The sequence below is a fragment of the Narcine bancroftii genome, chromosome 1 (genome assembly GCF_036971445.1).
Source record: "Narcine bancroftii isolate sNarBan1 chromosome 1, sNarBan1.hap1, whole genome shotgun sequence".
In the NCBI taxonomy this organism is placed as follows: Eukaryota; Metazoa; Chordata; class Chondrichthyes; order Torpediniformes; family Narcinidae; genus Narcine; species Narcine bancroftii.
Window position 1 is genome coordinate 58,359,134 of NC_091469.1, and position 24,386 is coordinate 58,383,519.

A 24,386-nucleotide genomic window follows, 5' to 3' on the forward strand; every position below is an offset into this window, starting at 1 on the left:
CAGATTCAACTGCCTCAAGGAAGAGAGGAATGAATTTCCTTAGTGGCGCTACCTAGTGCAGCTCTTAACTAAGAGGTAGTAGCACAAGAATATACTACCAGTCTAACCACTTAACTGAGAAAAAGCAAGAGAATATAGGGGGTGTGGGCAGGGCATTGATAATTTAATTTAAAAAAAAATTGAGGCAAACATCAATTAGTAAGGAACAGAGGAAGAAAAATATTAACAGCCTCATTTGATTTTTTTTCTTGCCATTTTACCAGAAGTTTTAATCCATTTATTATCGAAGAATGATCAAAAAGATCAATCCATTGAGGATTTAGCTGATAATATTCCTACCATATTTTTTTGGACTTGAGTCCAAATTGTTTTATAAGAACACTATGAAACATAATTTGACACCATGTCATGAAAGGACAGATGACTAAAAGCTGGGACAAAATGAAAACATTTTCAGGAGTGCAAAAGGAAGAGAGGTTTGTGAGGAAATTCCACTAAGGGCATAAATGAAACAAGACATAGTTGGGAGATGTAGAGTGAAAGACATTACAGAGGTATGAAGCATGAAAGTATGGAGATGATGTATTGCCAAAGTGAGAGCCAAAGTCGACCAGTAAGTTCAGAGGTGATGAGTGAGAGGGACTCAGAACAAGTTCATTTAAATCTCAGCTTGGGTAAAAAAATATCTGGACAGGGGTTATCATCTACAGAGTTTCCAAGGAGCTATTTCATCCACCTGCTCTGTAGCAAGAAGTGATGGTAGTAGTTATTTTACTCTAAAATGAGGCAACAATTAAAGCAACTCAAGCTGATGTAATCTTAGCCGGTCCCTTACACTCAAAGATTATTCATTTCCACTTTGGTTTCTGAAGTGATCAAAGTGGGTATAGCAGAGACTTCTACATTTTTAGGTAGTTGATGGGACAGGAAGATGGGAGGTTTAGCAGTTTAAAGCAAGTCTGCTGTTCTTCCATGAACCACATGGAACACCAATTTACACCAACTCTACATTAGCCCCATGATTAAAAAAAAAATCTCCTTGCATCTTAAGCTCCTCTCAAATTCTACCACTCATCTCCATATTAGGGGCAATTTAGTGGGCATTTATCCTGCAGACCCTGGTTTCTTTGGGATGCAAAAGGACATCAGAATGTCTGGAGGAAACCGATGTGGTCACAGGAAGAACATGCAAACTCCACACCAACAGCACCCAAAGTTAGATTTGAACTTGTGTCTCTGGTATTGTGAGGAAGTGACTATCTTAACTATGCTACTGCGCTGCCTGGATTTCTCAGAGATTGTTGCCTGCTCTGAAATCTTGATCTTCAATTGTTTTCTCAATCAAAGGCTGTGGTGAAACATCGAAGGCTGTGGCAAATTTCATCATCAATGTCCGCCTTCACTGAGAGATTGTTCTCAAGCTATGGGAATGGTTCATGTTTTCCAGTCTCACTCTGAAGCTCTTTGGTGCCAGGCTGAATATATTGCATCAGATAATGGAAGGCTTGTGCATGTTGAGAGCATTTTCTTGTATGCTTCAGTGAACCTCCTCCTGAACTACCATCTCCCTGCCACAAAGTCGACTCAACATGTTGATATGCACGATAGCTTCGGAGGAATGTAGGGAGCAGCATTAACTGCTATACATGGCCTTTCCAACTCCCATAAATCTTTTTTTACTCCATTATCTGGGAGACACTGTGGTTAACTCTCCTCAAGGTTTACTGCCTACAAAACAAATCATCTTCATTTTGTTTGCAACATGGTAATGTCTGTAGCAAAGTTAACCTCAGCAAAGATGGTGCCAAACAAGGTTATAATATTGGCTGGATGCACTCTTCAATCTTTTCTTCCAAAATGCTGCAACACGTTTCCAATAAGCTTTGTGAGAGCAAAGTTCATCTTCAGAAACAATGAGAGTCAATTCAAATAATGGCATAGCAGTTAGCACAACATCTTTATACTGCCAGCAAATGGGACCTGGGTTTGAATCCCGCACTGTAATGAGTAGTTACATTCTTGTGTCTACGTGGATTTTACCTGGGGGCTCCAGTTTCCTCCCATCATTCGAAGTATACCAGGCAGTAGGTAAATTGAGTGTAATTGGGCGGCACAGACTCGTGGGCAAAAGTGGCCTGCTACAGAGTTGTATGTCTAAATTTAAATTTTAAAATAATTAAATTTAACAGCAATAGCATCCGTATTGTGACAGTAAACTCAAATGTTATTTGTTAAAGGTACTTTTGCTCTGTATCATTCATATGGGATTAATATGCTTTAATGAACACAGGCACTATATGTGAGAAATTTAGTGTTTTCTATGCTGGTTAAGTTTCGTTATATTTGCATTTGCCATGCACTACCATCTCTATTGCGGAGAAGTATCAGAATGGAATACTTTAACTGGTAATTACTGCTAGCCTCACATTCCTGATTCGATCTGATTTAATGCAATCCAAATCTGCTCCAAAATGAGCAATGGATCTGAACCAATCCTGGAGTCTATTTGTAGTTTGAATTTCTTTTAAAGAGCATTGATTTAAGAAAATAAGCATAATGAAGATTTTATTCTGAAAATATGGCAAGGACCTAAGGCACTTCAAACATGTAAATACACACAATTTAAATGTGACAAAACTTCAGCCTTATAAATATGCACAAAAATCCATGTACAGAACTTTAATTGGACAAGTCGATATACAAATAATATCTCAAATTGTCACTAAACCAAATTTGATACAATGAAAATTCTAAAAGAATTATAAAGCTATGTTCAATAGTAAATTGTTATTCGTGTAGATTCATTTCAGGCTATGTATAAAATAGTTTGAAAATACTGTACGTCTTACATTTTAATGATACAAATGATTTTGTTTGATATATAAAAGTTTAAACAATCAAGAGATACTTTGAGATAAAGGGAAATCTGAACAAATGTCATCTCTTCATGTCACTTAATTTTAATGTTAGCATTTTATTTTATATTTTCACCAAATATAAATACAATAATGTTCGAAAAGTATCATGCCACCTCTTTAATGGAAGTTTCTATGGATAAAATATAGATTACAGCTTCCAACCATGAAGGCAAACAAGTGAACCAGTCATGTTTGTTTGATCACTGAGGACTAAACACAAAGATGGAATTTAAAGACTTGGAAAAAGCTTGCTGTAGCAGCATAGCTTGAGACCATAGTAATGTTTCTCGTGAAGAGTGTAAAATACAGGTTCCCATAATGGTTTCCAGTTTAGTTGCTGGTTAATGGATTGGCAGAGCTACCTTTGGTACTACTGCTAAAAATGTTTTTGCTGGTGAGCTCAGGCACACATTTACATTCAGTATCTGTCAATATTAACAATACATAGCAGCTTGGTACAGGATTAGGTGAACATCTGGCATGAAATCAATCAAATTTGCTTCGCCGAGTTGGACTTGGAGAGGTTTTCCTTCCTAATCTGGGTGTTCCCTTTTAAAAAAAATAGGAGCAAGAAAATTACAAAATTTTCAACTAAAAATATACATTGAACACTAGGAAACTACTATTTTTTCAGGGTTCAAATATTAATAAACTTGTGAATTAAAAATGTTTTGTATCAGTGTGGATAAAATAGGCATTCCTTTCTTAATTTTCGAACCAAGTTACATGATTTGAATGTTATTTATTTTCAGTTCTTTGTTGAAAGAACACCGACATTTCATTTCCATTGAGGTATTTAACATTAAGTACTGAATAGATCTTCTTTAAAAATGCTGCAGGCAAACTAGAAACATTAACAGACTAATAAAGCTGTGTAGTGTTAGAAAGTTTAAAACTCTAGCTAACTATAAGTGGTTCATGGCCCAAATTACCATTAAATCAAGAATACAACAAATGGCAAAAATAGGTATTTACGTACAATTCTATTTAATCTTTGCTTATGAAAAACAGTGAGTTACAGCAAAGGACAGCAGATGCTGGAAATCCAAGACAAAAACATGAAAGCACTCAATGGGTCAGGTAGCATTAGCGGGGATAGAAGAGCTGATATTTCAGGTCAAGGATCTGCTATCACAACTTTGCAAAGGGACTTGGAGGTCCTCGTGCAGGAACCACCATGCTGGATCAGCAGTAAAGAAAATGAATGTTCTGTTGACATTCATTTAAAGAGGAATAGTGAATAAGAGTAAAGATGTGTTGATGAGGCTCTATGGGGCACTGGTGAAATCTTATTTGGAGTACTGCGTGCAGTTTTGGACCTCTTATCTTAGAATGGATGTAATGATTTTGGAGAGAGAGTACAGAGAAGATTTACCAGGATGATTCCTGAATGCAAGGGCTAACATATGAGGAACATTTATTTGTTCTTGGCCTGTATCCATTGGAGTATAGAAGAATGAGAAACATTTCAAATGCTGAAAGGATTGGACAGAGTAAATGTGAATGCTTCCCTTGGTGGGTGAATCCAGGACAAGAGGGCAGTTTAAGAATTAGAAGGTATCCATTTAAACAGAGATGAGGAGAAATTTCTTTAGCCAGAGGCTTGTGGAATTTATTGCCACATACAGTTGTGGAGGCCCAGTCATTGGGGGAGTTTAAGGAGGAGATTGATAGTTATCTAATTAGTTAGGATATCAAGGGATATGGGGACAAGGCTGGAATTTGGAACTAGACGCAAGAACAGTTTAGCTCAGGGTGGAGTTGCAGAGCAGACTCGATGGGCTGAATGCCCTACTTCTGTTCCTTTATCTTGTGATCTTGTGAAAAGAAACAAGCACCCTTAAAGTTGTAGGGAGGGGGAGGTGGGAGAGAACAGAGAGAATGTCTGTGATAGATATAGATCAAAGTTGTCATGACAACAGCAAGAAAAAGAACTCCACAAACAGAACTAAAATAAATTAGTCAATTGCACTTTAAGCCACAATTTCCTTGGAGATCAAAGAAGAATACAAAATTTCATTGCTTTGACTATAGCAACTAAGCTAAAATATACAAGATTTCACCTGGACATTATCAGTAAAGAAAAGAACATTTATCCATAGATTGTCTAAACTTTAAATATAATATTAAATATAAATATTACAAACAAATGCTCACCGGTGACGTAGGTTTGGAGAAGTTTACATGAGCATAAAGCAAGACTCCGATATCCTTATGACCAGCCTCCAGAGCAATGGATAAGGCTGTACTTCCATCCTAAATATAAAATTATTGGGGTTCATTTTTTTTGTTGGAATACATAATTTATAGTATTTCAAATTTGGACTGAAACAGTTTACAACTTTATCATTATTGGTCCATTATGTTGCCCAACAGGACACTGAACTCGGGGTTCAGTGGGAATTCCTTACCTATAATTTTCCCTAGGACTTCGCCTAGCTCCACCCAGAAGGGCCTCACCTTGGTACATGTCCAGGTCACGTGCACAAAGGTTCCTGTCTAAATGCCACATCTAAAACATTGATCTGATAGTTCTGGCTTTGATCTATTCATCTTATGCGGCATCAGGTACAGCTGGTGCAAAAAAATTGTATTGCACTAGTCTGTACCTCGCATTGATGACCACAGTCATGTCAGCATAGAGTTCATTTATTTAATGAATCTACTCAAGCATCTGTATTTTTGAAAATCAATAATGTATTCTGAAACCAATTTCTTGACAATTGCCCACAATTTTATTTTAAAATTCCTTTTATGCCAATCATGTTAAGACCATAAAACACAAATAGATGGTCATTTGAATAAAATACTTACTCCAGGCTGACTTGGAACTTCAGCAGTGAATAATCTTGGCTTTTTTTTTTAAATTAAAAAAGTTTAATATTCTAAGATTGTTCCAAAATTATATTAAAAATAGTTTGAAGTGAAAGATTTATTAACCATCTTTCAGTAGGAACCAGCTGCAATCAAAATACCTGTTGCCAGCTGCTAGATTCTGTATGCTCTTGCTAACAAGCTACAAAACAAATGACCCAAATAACTGCTTGCTGAAACAGACTTAAAAATGACAAAAGTTAAAAATAGCAGTGTGTGCAGAGAAACAAAATGCATTTTATAATGCAGACAATCTCCAAAAGGTAATGAAAATGCAGCTACATTGACAAGTATAGGTTTGCCTTCATCGGTTCTGCTCCACTTCTGGAGGAATATTCACATGAACAGAGCATGAACTTCACTGTAGCCTCTGAATCATCAACTTATGAAATCACCTTTAAACAGTGCAAAACTTGCAATAATAATGGTGAAAAGAAATCAAAACCATTATTTTTTTTATTACTGTATTCCAAACCTGCTCCATTATTGACTTTAAAAGAAACAAGGGTAGATTATGAAATACCTCATCAGTAAAGGTCATTTAAGCTGTAAGGATTATGCAACGCTGAATAATGAGGCACAGAAGGCAATGGCTCTTGTAGCAATAGCTTCACTCAGTACCAAGAGAGATTTGAGATTTTCACACATACTTGGTGTTTAATATATGGATCCTCTTGTACGGTTTACATAAATGTTGTTAGATTTATCATTGCCCTGGTATTTCCCCTTTTTTAAAACTGTCTATGAAACAGAATTAATCAGATTTGTTTACTCAGTCAAAGTAGGTTAAACCATTCTTAGAAAATATTAATTAGAGATTTGCAACAATAGATTCTATCCCCTCTTAATTGATGGAAAGATCAGAACAATCAAAAAAGGTAGATTATTTTATAGATCATTAAGTAATAACTTACACTGTCAGCCAGGGTGGAATCACATCCAGGTTGGGCCAGTAGAAGTTTAACTATCTCCACATGTCCATGTTCACTTGCACACATTAGAGCTGTAGACCCCTCATCATCCTGGATATTGACATTAGCAGCACAGAGAAGAAGAGCTTTCACCATGTCCATCCGACCATGGCTCACTGCAAGCATCAGCGCTGTCTGACCAGCCTACGACCAATGAGAAGCAAATATATACATTGCAGCAATTATTTGCATGCTGGAATATGCATAGAATCTACATGATGAAAAAGTAGCAGCAAAAATGTTCAAATCCACTTCACAACTCTTTACATCCCAGAGGATTCAAGTGGAACTAATTGCTTCAAAAATGGAGTTATGTGTTATCAGTCAGGTAATGAAGGATACATTACATAAAGGCATCAAGAGAGATCCCAAAGTCTCTCCGACAATATAACATTACACAAGCTATTATGCCTGTTCTTCCAAAATTCACAATTTCAAAGGAATTATATATGTCAATCTTACCATTCCACTGGATTCTAGCTCATCTGTACTTCATCTCGAATCATTCATCTTTGCTGTATATGCCTCAGTATTCCTATTCAGGTACCTGTTGATCTCTGCCTTGAAAAATCTAATTGTACTAATTTGCCCAGTCTTTTAAAAATCCCAAGCTTCCTGCAGGATCAGTGAGAAATAACGCTTTCACAAGAACACGTCTCTAGTTTTCAGACAGTCCCTTCCTCAAAATTCTTCCAACAGAGGATATAGTTTTGCTGCAGTTACACCAAATACTTTCATAATCGTCAAGATCTTAAATAAGATTACACTCTCCATCTCGTTATGTTTACACAAACATTCCTCAATTTAACCCCAAAATCATGAATCATCTTGGCAAATCTGAACTGTACCCTTTCAAAGGTTATCAAATCTTGCAAGGTGATGAAAGTTTATGGAAAATGTCATGCAAGACTCTGCAGTCAGCAGTGATAAATAACTGTACAGGCCTAAAGTCAGATGTTTTTCAAGGGGAAAGTATAAGTGGGCAACAGAAAAATGAATCCAAAGCACAAGACTATTGTTAGATTTGAAAGTTGAATATAAATATAAACTGCACTAGGATAACTGTGAAGATTTATCATCTATTTTATGTATTTGTCTTGTTAATTCAAAAAAGCTTATAGTATGTAGTTTTTTTTTGGTTCAGCTTCAGCACTAATTTGGTGCATCTGTGAGTGACAATAACATTAGCAACCTCAGTACTCTGATACAATTTATAGTAACTTTCACTGGAGTAGACTCCAAAGGATGCTGGAATATTGTTAAGAAGAAATGCAAGGGTATTGTACGAGAGTAGGTGTGACAAAACAACTAGCTTTTTCTGAGAACAATTTTAATTATTGTTGCACTTTTACCACAGTTGGTATTATCACATTTTAAAAATTTGACACATCAAATTTGAACCATGGATGTTTTTTGTATTAATTTGAGATTGAAATTTGAATTTAAATATCCAATTCAAATGCCTGAGCCCAGTGTGATTTTTGTTTGACTGAAGAACCTAAATAAAGACAGGTAAAAGAAGGAAGAAAAGAATTCTGCCGAATATCATTCGCTGTATAAAAAATTGAAGTCAAATTAAAAACCACAAAGGATCTATAATGAAACAATATATCCCACTTAATTCTCCTCAAAGAGGGGTAAGATATTACAAGTGGTTTCCTGTAGATCTGAAATGTTAATGTGAAGAATTTGAAAGTGATTTTTCAAAACAAAAAGTCACCTGACTGGCTTTGGCATTCACATCTCCTTGGCTAAATAGTTCATCCACAATTTTCATGTCTTTCTCATTTTCCACTGCAGCGAGAGCAGCAAGCATGATGGGAGTGTAGCCAGCTTTGTTCTGCTGATTAACATTGCATACATCTGTAAAAAAAAATAATACCTCAAACTTTTGAAAATATTAATATCAACCATATTTATCAGTATTAGCTATCAAAGCCACTGAGGAAAAAAATGGGCATCCTTTTGATTGTAATTCAATACTAAAAGCCTTGTTGCTGAATTAGAAAATGCAATTGAAAAAAATATTCAGACAGAACTTACTGTGAAGGTAATGAACAGCTCATTATACTCATCATTATTTATATGCAAGCCAGGGAGCAACTTAAGGTTCGACAAATGTGCATAAAAATACACCAATCCAAAAACTGCTCTCCAAATGTACTGTGCCGCAAGAGAGCTCAGGCAAGTAAACAGAACATCACTTCTATGGCTCCCATTTATATTCATAAAACACTTTAATTTATTAATTAATTCACAGGAAGCAGACAATGCAATCTTCTGTTATTCTTAAGTGAGTTGAAGAAAGAAGCTAAGAGTTAATTACATTGATGTGTGGAGTTAGAGACAGGCCGTATCAAGTATGCATGCCAAATTCTCCAAAGGGCATTTGTGAACTAGGTGGATTTTTTCATCCAGTGCTTACAGTTGCCTGAACTAATTCTTTTTAAGCTTCAAAATCACTGCCATAGAGGGTTCAAACTCGTGTCTCTGGATTGATGGCTGTTAGACTAGTAACTTGACCACAATGCTACTGCAGACCCAATTATATGATGGACACAAATTCAACACACAAAATTAATGCTTTTTTATTCCAAGTGTCAATTTTAAGCACTAAAGATTTTCAAATTGTCCAAGAAAATCTTGGAACTGAAAATTATCTTTTTTTTCTTATGATTTTCATGGAGTCTCATTCCTTCAGCTCTAAATTAAGATGTTAAAATATGAATTTTCTGTTAGTTTTGCCTTTTTTCCTATTAAAAAAAAACTCATTCTCCTGCATCCAACATGACATTGAAGTGACTATTCTAGTTTACATTCTGCTTCAGAACCGGCATCTTGCAGTCCAGCTCTCAAGCTAACAGCAACTTTCATGCAAAATCTCACAGAAAACGGGCAGGTTGAACACCATAGGTTCACTTGGTAAATTAACATTCAGGGAAAAAAATCCCAATTGTTCCAAGTCAATGACTAACCCAGACAATCTTCAAGAAAAAGGCATCTTTACATTGATCCAAAAGTTTGCACTGAAAGGATTTTTTAAATGAAGCTTTAGCTTTGCTACACGATTCAGGAAAACAACAACAGTATCCTCTTGGTTCCATCCACACAGCTTTTCCTCCCCCAATTCTGTCTCATTAGAGCAATGAAATAAGTATGTGGACTTAACATTCCAGCATGCTTGTTCTTTAATCTGTTTACCAATGCAAAGTACATATTAAATGCCATTGTGCATCATGGCATTTAAACATTTTTCAAGATGGTATTCATGATATATTTGTGCAAATATGCTTTTGTAGGCAGACATGAGAAAACACATTCAAACAAGTAGGGCCACTTCCATTCCATGGTATCATGACAAACAAAGCAAGCAAGGTATTTAGCATAGATCATAAGTTTTAAAGCACCCTGCATAAACATTTGGTGAACTTTGTCTAACAAGTATTTGAAGCTTTAGAGCCTTGCAATTTAAAATAGAACATTTCTTCAAAACTTTCAAATGTGCAGCAAAATATTTCTTTCAGGTTATTATTGTTTCTTTGTAATTTGCATGTTGTTATTTACATTCCGATAGATTGCACAAAAGGCGCCAAGCATACAGGAATAATTGCAAAATATTCATCTGTTAAACAGAAAAATAATGATAGCAGGAAAGGGTAAAGATGTAAAACATTCAACATACTTGCATCAAGCAGCAACTTCACAATTTCAAAATTTGAGTGAGACACGCTGTAATGAAGGGCAGTATTGCCATTTCCATCAGCCATGTTGACTACATGTTTCAGGACTTCTGGTGAAATCTCTCTGAATCCAATCAGGTAATCCTCCACCATGATGGGAACGGCTGTTTTCTGACTGGATACACGGAACCATTCATGCTGGATGTTGTTTAGGCAGAGTCTCTGTAAAATTCACAGCAAGATTCTAAGAATTATATTTTGAAAGCAAAAATGGTGGAAATCCGAAATACAATTAAAAACTTCTGAAAATACATTTTAGTTCTGTAGAAAGATAAATAGTTGATGCTTCTGATTAATAATCTTTCATCAAAAGTATCTAAAAAAACTTGTTGTTATACTCAAGATTTTAAAAACTGCCAGGCTAAATAGAGTAGAAAAAGAAAACATCAATAACTTAATAGGTTTTTGTAGTAAAACATCTCAAAGTGCTTCTGGTAAGAATCATCAAACCAAATTTAATACAGACACAGAGTAACATTCAGACAGATGACCAAAAAAAATGTTAAAGAAGCAGGTTGAGATAGTATTTAATAAATTCTCCAGGATATTACAGAGGAATCTCAACATTTTCCTCAGGCACTGCTTCATTTCAACTTGTACACTAATGAGATGCAGCATAACCTCAACACTCCTTTGCTATGAGACTTCCACTTGAAGCCCAAATCTGCGGGAAATTCAAGAGTTGGTATTTGACAGCAGGCCCATTTAAATGGACTACTTCAGATGGTTGTTTGGAACTGCTGTGATTTCCTATCAAGTTCAAGTTAGAGTCATGCGCCATATAACATCTGTTTGGGCAGTGTGCAACTGCATAAATGTCCATTCAGAAATCCCAATTGGAGAATGGGATTAGAGCGGAGGTATTGAATTTGTTCAATTCTCTCAGTGATCCTCTCAGTCACTACCACTGTTTGTCATTACTGCAAAATGTTTCTTGTCAGAAACACTGATGGAACTGCTACCACAAGACTGAAGAACTTTGGGCATCCAGCACAAGTTTTGCAGAAAATGACCCGAGTCCATTTCTCCAGGCACCATTTTCCAGTACAAAGTTAAAGATGTTCAAAGCTGTGGCCTAGCAGATGAAAATGTGCTGCATCACTTATTCTAATGCAGAAATACCATAGCACCAAATGTTGCTGTCATGGAATGGTTTAATTATCCTGGCATCCATGCCACTTGTAATCACCTGTCTTTAGTATATAATATGGTGTTTGCACAATATCCAAATCACATAATATCCTATTTCACAGAACATATCGTGGACGTAAAGTGATGAATGACTATTTGCTTTGATGTTCCCAATACTTATTTGGTGGAAATTTGTAAGCAAATCTGAATGAGAGAAGAGATGGTAGAAGTGTTATGACCTACAAGTGAAACTGACACAGTGTCTCTTGACAATGTTATCGAAAGAGCCATGTGAATGAGAATGTGGCCAAGAATAAATCTCTTGGAACATTGGAAGCAATGTTACACAAAAGGAAAGAGAAATGGCAAGTTGTTGCAGATAAGAAGAGCAATTTCAGTCAATACTGTACAATTCATTGAAGTCAACTAAGTAATTAAAAACTATCAATAAATAACATTTACTACAATAGGAGCAAACTATACCATGAATGAAAGTTGCCAAAAATGGAAGAGTTCTTCATTACTTAAAAGAAAATAAAAATGAAATTGAACCACAGGAATCTGGTTTCCTTCAAGGGTTGAAATATTAAAGCTTACAATCTATTGCAACAGACAAGATATGATAATGCTTCAAATGAACCACATTTCAATTAGTCTGCCCATGGAAAACATTCATTCTACTCAAGCAATTTAACCTATTAAATGACAATCTCTGGAGATTGCTCTCGACTTTTAAGTATAAATCAAGAAAAAAAAAACTCCTCCAGTTCAACTCCTTACTCTTGCTGTTCACCCTTGGTGTGCTGGTCATGATAGGAAATCTATTTTCTTTGCAAGGAAAACTACTGGAAGTTTGTGAATACTTTCTAAATATATTTTGTGGATGTAGACATGGAGAAATATTCGCAGTTTGTGGTAGAAATTACTTTTTTAAAAACTGATTGCCCTAAAAAAAGCTTATAATTGCACTTCAACAATTAATTCTGCAGATACTGTGATTGTAGTTGCCACAAAAATGTTGGAGAAACTCAGCAAGTCACACAGTGTCCTTTATGTAGGAAAGATAAAGATACATAACCAATGTTTTGGGTCTGAAATCTTCATCAAGGAATGAATAAGAAGCAGACAGACACCTGAATATAATGGCGTGGGGAGGGGAAAGGAGAAGAGCACAGGGTCATAGACAAGAGGTTTTAGATGGATATGGGTGGGAGGCCATAAGAGGGAAAAAAAAGCTGAGAAGCAATGGAGTGCCTCTGAATGCAGAGGAAAGGGGTGGAGAGCTGGAGGAAAGAAGACAGAGGGATGGGGAAAAGATGGAGTTGAGGGTGGAGAGTGCCCAGACAGAATAATCGATGTTGTTTGTGCAAGTGGCCTCGATTTGACAGTGCATGAAGCAGTGGACAGATACGACTGTGCGGAGTGGAAATGGTTGGTCATTGGGAGATCCCTGCCATTGCTGCATACAGAAAAAAGATGCTGAATGAAATTATTTCCCAGTCGGTGTCCTGTCTCTCTGATGTGAAGAAGGCCACAATAGGAACACTGAATGTAACAGATGACACCTGTTTTCCACAGGGACCACTCCCTCTATGACTCCCTCTTCCACTTATCCCTTCCAACTGGTTGCCCCCTTGGTACCTACCTCTGTGACCACAGGAAGTGCTACACCTGCGCCCACACCTCCTCCCTCACGTGTGTGTGTGTGTGTGTGTGTGTGTGCATGTGTGTATATATACATGCATGTATTTACACATACATGTATATACACCTCTGTGTGCATATACACACATATGTGTGTGCATATACATACATGCATAGATATTGTCATAGTAGGCTGCATAGAAAGGGGTGATGAGTTAGCATTCAGGAGGGATATTGAAAACCTGGCTGAATGATATACTAACAACAACCTTGCATTTAATGTCACCAAGACCAAGGACTAATTGTAGACTTTAGGAAAGGAAAACCAGAGGTGTAGGATCCAATGACCAATGGGGGGGAAAAATCAGAGATGGAGAGGATGACCAAATTTAAATTCCTAAGAATCTTGGACAACCTTTCCTGGATCATTCATATTAATGCCATTGTGAAGAAAGCACCTCTACTGCCTCAGGATTTTACAGAGTTCTGTTGGTCATCGAAAATCTTGGCAAACTTCTATAGATGTATCGTAGAAAGTGTGCTGAATGGCTGCAACACAGCCTGGTACGAGGTTACCAATTTCTCTGTGTGGACACAGATCAGTACATTGCAGACAAAACTCTCCCCATCATTGAGAACATCTATTTGGAACGCTGCAGTCGGAGAGCAGTAGCAATCATCGAACATCCACTCCGAACAGAACATGCTCTATTCTCGCAGCTGCCATAAGAGAGGCATATAGATGCCACAAGGCTCATACTACCAGATTCAGCAATAGTTTCTAAACCATCCACCATCAAACTCCTGACAACAGACTCATTCAGACACTCACTCTTACGTTGCTCATTATTTATTACTGAATATATACTTCTATATATACTCCTATATTTGCAGTTTGAATATTTTTCTTCTTGAATACAGTTTACAGTTATCTGTAATTAGAAATTCTGTCTGGTTCGCAGAAAAAAAGCTCAGGGCTATATACGATATAATGTATGTACTCTGACAATCAATTTGAACTTTGAACTTGGACTGTATTGATGCTGGAACAAACCTACCACTTCTTTGCTGGCCATTGCCTTTGGATCATTTAGGTGGTTTTTCAGTACTTTGCATGCTGACAACACCTTTTCACTTATTTTGCACCTAGTGAGTACAAAAAAAATATTATTTGCACCTACTGAGTACTAAAAAAATTATTTCAAACACAAAATTAAACACATCCACACACACATATTAAAACACATTTCCATTTCTGTTTATTACCATATTTTTAAATAATAGACAGGATAGCAGATGCAAGTTTTGGGCATCTCTGGGTTAATCCCCTACTTGTGGTAGGGAGGGGGGGGGGGAATGCTTGGTGCTCAGTCAGCATCTCCCCATTAAAATTTGGGCCAAGTCGAAAATATGTTCAAGGTGAATGAAAACACTTGCAGGAGATGAATAAAACCCTACATAAAGTGGAAAAGTTTCAATGTTTTGTGCTTCTTGTAATAAAGTTGAGGTAGAATTAGGACAATACATGTCTGCATTTTTTTCCTCAGATTTTGATCATAGTTAAAATGATTTTTAGTGCTCTTTGCAACCATATTGCAAACAAACTATACACTTCTAAAGAAATTGGTAATACCTCTCTCTTATTTCCACTTTGCCAATTTCTTTTTCATTTCTCTCCAGCTTGGCGACCTCTTGATTTGATATGCTTGCAGTTTCTGTCCTTAACCCACTAAGTCGATCTGGCCACACATCACAATTAACCTTGACGTCATCTTTAACATTCTCTTGATCTTCAAACTCTTCCTCTGATTCAGAAGATGAGCTTTCATCTGAACTGGAATCATCGCTGGATGTAGTTTCATACCTAAGAGAAAAAAGCCATTTTAGTTAATGACTGTAAATACATTTGGCAGCCAGCCAAACTATCTGGTACACATGGAAATTAAATTGAAACACTGAATGCACAAAAGGACCAGAGTTTTAAAGCCAAATTGCTGTCAAACACTGAAGTGGAAGGGCAACGATAGAGATATGCGCAGCTTAACGTCCATATGTTTTGTGAAACTGGGCGTTATGCGATGTGGACATTGCGCGAACACAGTGTGTACTGAGCAAAGCTATATGGGATACTGAATTTAAGATAAATAAACTTTTATGTAAACACTTGCTTAGCCCATATCACCACAATTTAATAAAGAGGATCAGGATCATCCACATCACTGTTGTCAACTTCCTCATTGTGTTCCACCGGAAAGATTTCAGGTCCAATAACCTCCACTGATGAACTAACACTCGGTAATGTCTGAAGGCCCAGGTTAAGGCTCTTCTTGGGGTCGTGTTGGCTTCTTCAGGAATATGTCCAGTTTTGCTTGCCTAGCTTGCTTTTTCTTTTCTTCATAAATTTCTTTATATAGAGCAGCAAGCACTGCATGAACATTCCTCTCTATTAATGAAAAGCATTCAGTGTTTGGGTCCATCTCTTCAGCTAGCTGTTGAGGTCTGCAAAGAATTTGGCTACCCCTTGACGGTGACCCTCTTCTGCACCTGTTCTTCTTCTCCTTCTGCAGTTTGCTTTCCCTTTGCCTCTTCTTCAGTTCCAGTTACATCCCGTTCTCACGTTCTCCAATCGGGATTTCTTTTTTTAAATAATTTTTTTATTTAATACTTTACTGTGAATCATTTCAATAATATATACAAACATTCATCATTACAATATACACAGTGACATTTTTCCCCTTTACCCCTACCCTCCCCACCCCACCCCCTAACATAAAGCAAGAATAAAAGAAAAATAAATAAACAATAAAAGAATACAAAAGAGAAAAATTATGTCATCTAAAATTCCATATTTAAGCATTTTTGTACTGTAGCTTATCATTTTAAGATATGGAGGTATGGAATCGGCGGTTTCTAATATATGCTAATAAAGTACATTTGTCTTTTAGATTGTAGGTTTATTTTCTCATGGAATACACTTGTTCATTTCCATGTATAATTTTTGTATTTTTAAGGTTGCTTCCTTTTTCCAAGTTATCATTATGTACTTTTTTTGCTGCTGCGAGCGCAATCATGATAAATCCTTTTTGAACCCTGTCTAATTTTAGGCCTAATTTTTGTCTTTTATGTTGTTTAATAGGAAGATTTCTGGATCTTTGGGTATCTTATGATTTCTGACTGAATTCCATTATAACCCTATTGGACCACAGACGACGGACATGTATGCAGTTGGATGTTGTCCGATCGGACGTTAAGCCGCGCACACCTGTATTTTCAAATCTCAATGGATGCATCAATGTAATCATTCGTTGTAAATGTTTGTCAATGATGCGGCTACAGTGAAGACTCCTGCTATAATTACCAGATTCTTTTCCTCGTGAAAAGTGAAATATTTTCATTTATTTTATTTTTTTTAAAAGCTTGGTTAGATCACAGATTAGAGAACAAATTTGCAATCTCATTACTAAAGGAAAGGGAGGTGGTGAAGAAGTTACTAAATTTTCCAAAGGTAATTCCATCATGCAATATTATAAACACAAGGGAAAAAAAACACTGAAAAATAGGAATGACCCAAAATAAGATATTTAAATGTGAGAAGCAATTTCATAGGGAAAATAGACAAATGCTTCTACTTGCCAAAAAAATACAAAAATTAAAAGAAACTAATAACAGCATCCCTGCTACCACCCAGCTCCTGGAACTGCCTTCATGATCATTACAGAAGAACAGGCCAGCAGTGCCATACTCTGCCACTCCTGCTGGAAACATTTGCAACATGACCTCATGCTCTGCAACTGCTTCTTAAATTACTACTTTCCAAGATGATCTTAGACTCCTTCAGAAGTTGGGAGCCTAAGCAGTGATAGACTCCATACAAAGAGAACCTGATACAAGTTAGTATTTGGCTACAGAATAGGTCAACTATTATAATCTCTGGCTATCAGCTAACAAGTCTTTGTTGGCAAAGCATTAAAGAATTTATGATTCCAATCTATACATAAAAAGGGAAAAGAATCCCTGCCTGCCACAAACATTAATGGCCATTCAGGCCAAATATACATCAAGAATTTAGATTGGGTACACAAAAATATTTGATTAAACATTGGAATTCCATCATTTGTGAAAAATTATAAGAGATTGTGTTGTTCACTGACATATCATCGCAATAGCATTCACAAGAACAACTTAGGTTCATCTTTTCATTTGAAATTAATTTTCTCGAGAAAAGAATCAGTACAAGATCAGCAAAAGAATTGCATTGGAAATACCACAAAGTTGACTTCAGTAAAAACTCAAGGTCAAGCACTACAATTACCAACTCCAAGTAAAAACCATATCAATTGTATTTTACAAGTTTTATGCATTTAATATGATTAAAAGTTAATGAGAAAAAGTGAACTTTAAATGAACTTTGGCTAGATTGCAATTTATTTTCCTCCTCTTATCATTCCAATCCAGCTTAATTGCACAGTAGATTGAATGCTGCTCAAATAGAGCAAAATGGAGATTTCAAACTCAGTCTTGTAAGTGCATTTCTTTTATTTTGTCCATCTACTTTCACACTCCAGGCAAGTTTAAGCTAACACATTTTGAAATGTCAAATATTGACACCACATATACAGTGGACAGCAGGGATCTAAGCAATAATGGGTACAGAGAGAACTTGGGACACAAGTTCATAATTCCCTAAAAATAGCAACACAGGTGGAGAACATATTTGGCATTTTGCTTTCATGGATCAAGGCATTGAGCACAGGGGTTGGAATGTCACATTACTGCTTTGCAAAATGTTTGTTAGGCCACATTTGGAATGGTGCATACAGTTCTGGTTGCAATATTACAGGAAGGATGCGAGGAAATAGAAAGAATGCAGCAAAGATTTACCAGACTGTCACTCTGCAGGGACAACCCTGAGCTTCCTGTAGATTTGTCACTGAATTCCTCATTCTCCTCTGACTTTTTGGTCTATTTCCCCTATACTGTTACAGTAAGGCTCAATGCAAATTTGAGGACCAACACCTCATTTGCAGCCTTCTGCACTCCATATTGAATTGAACAACAGGTAACTTGATTTCTTGATCTGTATCAGTAATCCATCTGGAATATTAGATCAGCTTGTATTTTTATTTCTCTCTGGGAATGAAGGACATGCCCAGCCTACTCTGCATGTTGCAACTCCTCCATTCATTTGCATGTTCTCATTTCTGAACTACACCCATTCACTCACTAAACAGATATCTTATTTACATCTTATCCCCATGGTTACATATTTTACTCTATCAGAGACATTTCCTTCCCATTATCACCCCTGCAGCTTTACAAACTTTTGTCTCCTTTTCGGTTCTGACCTAAGGATCTTCGACCCAAAATGTTAACTCTTTTTCTCTTAGATTTGTTCTCACATCACAGGAGTGCTCTCATAGCAGCTTATAAAATTATGAAGGGTACAGACAGGGTAGAGTGTCAAATTCTTTTTCCCCATTGGAGGGGAGTCTTAGATAAGAAGGCAGAGGTTGAAGAGGGAAAGAAATTGAAATGGAGTTCTGAGGGGTAGGTGGTCACATGGAATAAGGTGCCAGAGATGGTGGAGGAGACAGATAAAAAATGCAGAATTTGAAAAGCCCTTGGATGGGAATGTGGATCCAAAAGGAATGAAGGAATATGGGACTAATGGAGACAAAGGCATCATGTTTGGTGTTTGAGCTGATAGTGAAGACTCCACTTCTGCACTACACAGATTTATGACCAACTTCAGAAATGTTGCCTATTTGATGTTTTACTGTGAAATTGCCATTATTGGATAAACAGATTTCATAGAACAAGCTGATGACTCCAGTTATATAAAAGCACAAATGCATGAAGTCATTCAACTTTAGTGCATTGAGCCAATTAAGCAAAGATACAGAATTTAGTCCACTCAAATTTGATCTCTTATTACCTCAGTTATTTTTGGATCTCAGAACAAAACACAAAATGTTGGAAATGTTCATTAAGAATACTGTGGAGAGAGAAGGAGAGTTAATGTTTCTAGATTCATTTTAAGCAGTTTTGTTTCAATTGGAGACGCAACACCACCAGATTGCAGCAGGACAGGGTTTATTTCTTGCCTGCAAAAATCTCTAGGATGACAAAATTTGCTTGTTAGTCAAAATATTATGACATTTGTCCATGGTTTCATAATTTAAAATTTGTATAGTCAGTTTTCAACAATATTTGTGGCATTTCTCATTACAGTATTTAATTTAACAATAGGCCAGCAAGGCTACTGATAACCCATGAAATTTTGTAAATTTAAATTTATCTTTTAAAAATTAGACATACAGCACTGTTACAGGCCAATTCAGTCCTACGAGTCCATGCTGCCAAAATTACACCTCATTAACCTACACCCCAGTATGTTTATTTCTGAAGGGTGGGAGGAAATTGGAGCCACAGAGAAAACTCACACAGATATGGTGAGAACATACAACTCCTTACAGACAGCATGGGTTTCGAACCAAGGACCTGTCTCAACTGCTGGCCCTGTAAAGGCATTGTGATAAATGCTACACCAACCATACTGCCCCAAATATTTTTGAAATTTTGTGACACTGAGTTGTGCCACAGTTATAGCAAATGTTTCATTGAAAATCTTTTCTTTAGTCTTTGATTTCTCAATTAAAGTCCTATCTACATAACTGATTTTTTTCAGGAATTGGATATGATGAGATGATGTGTCTCCCACGAGGCCAGCAAGCACGACATTGGGCAATGAGTGAACTTGTTCCCCACACGGTGCATCAAAGGAAAGAAGAACAAAGTGAATGTAAAAGGGTTCAGAGCCAGGAGATGAGCTGTGTATTAAATCTTAGCATAGAACAGTTGGGTCATATGTCCTGTTCTGCAGATCAGTTTTATTTCAGTTTATTTGTCACAAAATACCCAGTACAGTGATCAGGGTTATTCTGAGAACAGAATAACAGGTTATCTCTAATATTCGTGCAGCCATAGATTAAATAGCACCAAGAACAGCATAACAGCATTGTTATGGGATGCATTTAGGAACCACATTGTTGCAGGGAACATGGTGTCTTTAAGCCTGAGTGTGCACACTTTCACACTCAAGGATTTGCTCATTGGGAGGAGGGACAGTGTGTTCAGGGTGTGACTGCTACATCAGGATGTTGGCTGCCTTTCCAAAGCAGTTGGAGATGTACGTGGAGTCAATGGAAGGGTGGGAATTTGCATTATTCTGTATTCATCATCTTCTGTAGCTTCTTCTGATTTTGAGCAGAGCAGCTCCGGGAGCCACGTGATGGAGTAGGGGCCGGTAGGGTAAAACCAGCCCTCTCCAGAAAAAAAGAAAAAAAGGACAAAGCTTAACAAATATAAAGTATAAGAAATAGAAGACAAAGTTGCAAAGAGAAAGACAATGGCACCCAGGAAGGAATAAGTAAGAACAACGGGGAAAAAAGAAAAGTAATCGGAAATGAATGAAGAAGGCTTTACCTGCACGAAGGAACAGAGAGCCATGGTGGCGAAGAGCGCCCAATCTCCGAGGTTGGTGCTGGCCCATGGAGTTGCGACCCCCTGACCAGTGGACTTCAAAAATGGCTCTCAGAGCCAAAGAAAAGTGCGCAACTGCACATGCGGGAAGAGTTGCGGATGCGCAGTGCGCAAAGGTGAAAGGAAACACCGACAGGAGGGGGGCAAACACGGCACGACCAGCTGAGGGATGCCCGATACCAGGGCTCTCAGCTGGAAGATGAGGAAGGCAGCAGGAGTGAAGAAGAAAGTCGACGGGGTGAACTGCAAGAGGAGCAGCAGCAGGAGGCCCGACAAATGAGCAGCCCAGGAGGAGAGGATCAACAACAAGAAGCCCAGCAAGAAGAGGCCTCACAAAGTGATACAAGCAACTCATCAGGAGAATCAGAAGAAACACAGATACAAAGAGAAGAAGAAGACACAAACACAGGTACAGACACAGCAGAAGAGGAAGAAAAAGACCAAGATCATCACAGAGAAATAGAAGGTAAAACAGATGGACAGAATATAGATAAAGCCTTTTTTAAAGAACAAATGAGAGCATTAAAAGAATGGTTGTCATTAGAATTTAGTGCAATTAAAAGAAAAATGAAAAGAACAGAAGATAAAATGCAAAGTTTAGAATGGGTCATAACAGAAATAGGGAAAAGAGTAGAGAATGTGGAAGAACGTGAAATGGCTGTAGAAATGGAAGTAAATGACTTAAGAGGAAAATTGGAAGAAAGTGACAAAAAAAACTTAAAGAGACACAAGAGTTGTTATCTCAGAAAATTTATATGTTGGAAAATTATAGTAGGCGAAACAACATAAAAACAGTGGGCCTGAAGGAGGGTGAAGAAGGCACAGACATGAAGGAATTTATGAAAGAATGGATCTTGAAGGTCCTGGGCACGACAGAAATGCAGGAAGGAATGGAAATAGAAAGGGCACAGAGAACACTAGTTCCAAAACCGCAGACACATCATAAACCAAGGTCCATCATAGTAAAAATTTTAGAGATATACGACAAGAGAAAACATACTGGAGTGGGCAAGGAATAAAATTAGAGAATACAATAAACCATTGGAATACAAGGGTCAAAAAATATTTTTTTACCAAGACATAAGTTTTGAACTCTTAAAGAAGAGGAAGGAGTTTAATACAGTAAAATCGATTCTATGGAAAAAAAAGGTTATAAATTCATGTTAAGACATCCAGCCGTGCTTAAAATATTTATACCTGGGGAGCAAAACAGACTTGTTCTTGGATCCGGAGGAAGCACAAGAATTCACAGAGCGTTTACAGGATAGAAGGAGAGATGTAATAAGATTGAAGAAAGGTGATAAGGTATAGAAAAGATGTAAAAACAATGTATATGTAAAGAACTAAAGAGGGAAAAGAGAGGGGAAGGAAAGAAGGGGAAAAAAAGGGAGAGTTTTGTTATATGTGTAAAAAAGTGTTTTCTGGGGGGTTTGGGGGAGAGAGAATAACTGTCACTGTGAAATTAGTTGACGCTTGTGAGCAAGATCGCAATCCAAATGGAAAGGGGAATTGTGGTTGCCTGGCAAGGATAAGGGGAAACTCAGAGAAGGGGGTGGGGCATTTGGGGTTAAGGTAATATTGGGTATGGGAATTGTTGGAGTATTTTATGTTTTAAATACATTGAGTTTAAAAAGGGAAAACTGAGAGATGAAAATGGGGAAAAGGGGGGATGGAGGTGGTGAGGAAGTGGAAGAGGTGTAAACAAGATACAAGATGGCCACTTTGAACTATATGACTATAAACATTAATGGAATACATAACCAAATTAAAAGGAAGAGGCAATTAAATTTACTGAAAAAAGAAAAAAATAGATATAGCATTTGTGCAGGAAACGCATATAACTGAAGCGGAACATAACAAATTAAAGAGAGCCTGGGTAGGATATGTAGCGGCAGCATCATATAATTCAAAATCTAGAGGTGTAGCCATGTTAGTTAACAAAAATGTACCAATCAAAATAGATGAGAAAATAATAGATTCAGCGGGGAGGTATGCAATGATAAAGTGTCAGATATACTCAGAATCTTGGAATTTGCTCAATATATTTGCATCTAATGAGGAGGATCAAAAGTTATTGCAGGATATTTTTTTGAAGATTGCAGATATACAAGGAAATATATTGATAGGAGGGGATATTAACCTTAATTTGGATCCAATGTTGGATAAAACTAGACAAAAGACAAGCACAAAGAATAATGTAGCTAAATTTATGGTAAAATCAATGCAGGAAATTAAACTTATGGATATATGGAGAAGGCAACACCCAAGAGAGAAGGAATATTCAAATTATTCGAGTAGGCATAAAACATACTCAAGGATTGATATGTTTTTGTTGTCAGCCCATATTCAACGGAGAGTTAAGAAAACTGATTATAAAGCTAGACTACTATTTGATCATTCACCCATGTTATTAGTAATTAAACTGGAAGACATCCCACCAAAAAACATATCTTTTTTTTTCTTCTTTGACTTGGCTTCGCAGACGAAGATTTATGGAGGGGTATTGTCCACGTCTGCTGCAGGCTTGTTGGTGACTGACAAGTCCGATGCGGGACAGGCAGGCATGGTTGAAGCGGTTGCAAGGGAAAATTGGTTGGTTGGGGTTGGGTGTTGGGTTTTTCCTCCTTTGTCTTTTGTTAGTGAGGTGGGCTCTGCGGTCTTCTTCAAAGGAGGTTGCTGCCCGCCGAACTGTGAGGCGCCAAGATGCACGGTTGGAGGCGATATCAGCCCACTGGCGGTGGTCAATGTGGCAGGCACCAAAAGATTTCTTTAGGCAGTCCTTGTACCTCTTCTTTGGTGCACCTCTGTCTCGGTGGCCAGTGGAGAGCTCGCCATAGAACACGATCTTGGGAAGGCGATGGTCCTCCATTCTGGAGACGTGACCCACCCAGCACAGTTGGGTCTTCAGCAGCATGGATTCGATGCTTGCGGACTCTGCCAGCTCGAGCACTTCGATGTTGGTGATGAAGTCATTCCAATGAATGTTGAGGATGGAGCAGAGACAGCGCTTGATGGAAGCGTTCTTGGAGCAGTAGGTGATGCCAGTAGAGGACTCATGATTCGGAGCTGATCAGGAGTGTGGGTATGACAACGGCTCTGTACATGCTGATCTTTGTATGTATCTTCAGGTGGTTGTTTTTCCAGACTCTTTTGTGTAGTCTTCCAAAGGTGCAATATTTGCCTTGGCGAGTCTGTTGTCTATCTCATTGTCGATCCTTGAATCAGATGAAATGGTGCAGCCGAGGTAGGTAAACTGGTTGACCATTTTGAGTTCAGTGTGCCCGATGGAGATGTGGGGGTGCTGGTGGTCATGGTGGGGAGCTGGCTGATGGAGGACATATAGATGGAGGTTAAACTCCATGCTACTTAAAAGGCAGGAATTTAGAGAGTTTATTGAACACCAAATTAAAATATATTTTGAAATAAACACGGAATCAGTGAAAGACAAATTTATATTATGAGACGCAATGAAAGCCTTCATTAGAGGGCAGATAATAAGTAATGTAACCAAGATGAAAAAGGACTACAATCGGGAAATAGAGAAGTTGGAAAGGGAGATAGTAAGT

At 37.4% G+C, this 24,386-nt stretch overlaps 1 protein-coding gene and 1 long non-coding RNA gene across 10 annotated transcripts in view; one reads left to right on the top strand and one right to left on the bottom strand.

The window, feature by feature from the left end:
- The window catches only part of LOC138758632 (uncharacterized), a 69,670-nt gene extending 51,990 nt beyond the window's left edge, over positions 1–17,680 (top strand). For both annotated transcript variants that reach the window (XR_011354362.1, XR_011354361.1), the window contains exon 2: positions 16,415–17,680. This is a non-coding gene — a long non-coding RNA (uncharacterized lncRNA). The remainder of the gene's footprint in view (positions 1–16,414) is intronic.
- Positions 1–24,386, bottom strand: part of LOC138758565 (KN motif and ankyrin repeat domain-containing protein 1-like) — a 326,554-nt gene that overhangs the window by 4,815 nt on the left and 297,353 nt on the right. For 6 of the 8 annotated variants that reach the window (XM_069927715.1, XM_069927666.1, XM_069927687.1 and 3 more), the window contains 7 exons: positions 14,912–15,142; positions 14,337–14,424; positions 10,446–10,665; positions 8,484–8,626; positions 6,707–6,907; positions 5,076–5,174; positions 2,041–2,154 (listed from right to left, as the gene is read on the bottom strand). In XM_069927715.1, coding sequence (XP_069783816.1) covers positions 2,041–2,154; positions 5,076–5,174; positions 6,707–6,907; positions 8,484–8,626; positions 10,446–10,665; positions 14,337–14,424; positions 14,912–15,142 — 1,096 coding nt within the window. Of the gene's footprint in view, positions 1–2,040; positions 2,155–2,954; positions 3,468–5,075; positions 5,175–6,706; positions 6,908–8,483; positions 8,627–10,445; positions 10,666–14,336; positions 14,425–14,911; positions 15,143–24,386 lie in introns of those variants that run through there. The other 2 variants (XM_069927725.1, XM_069927732.1) reach the window with 2 other exon arrangements.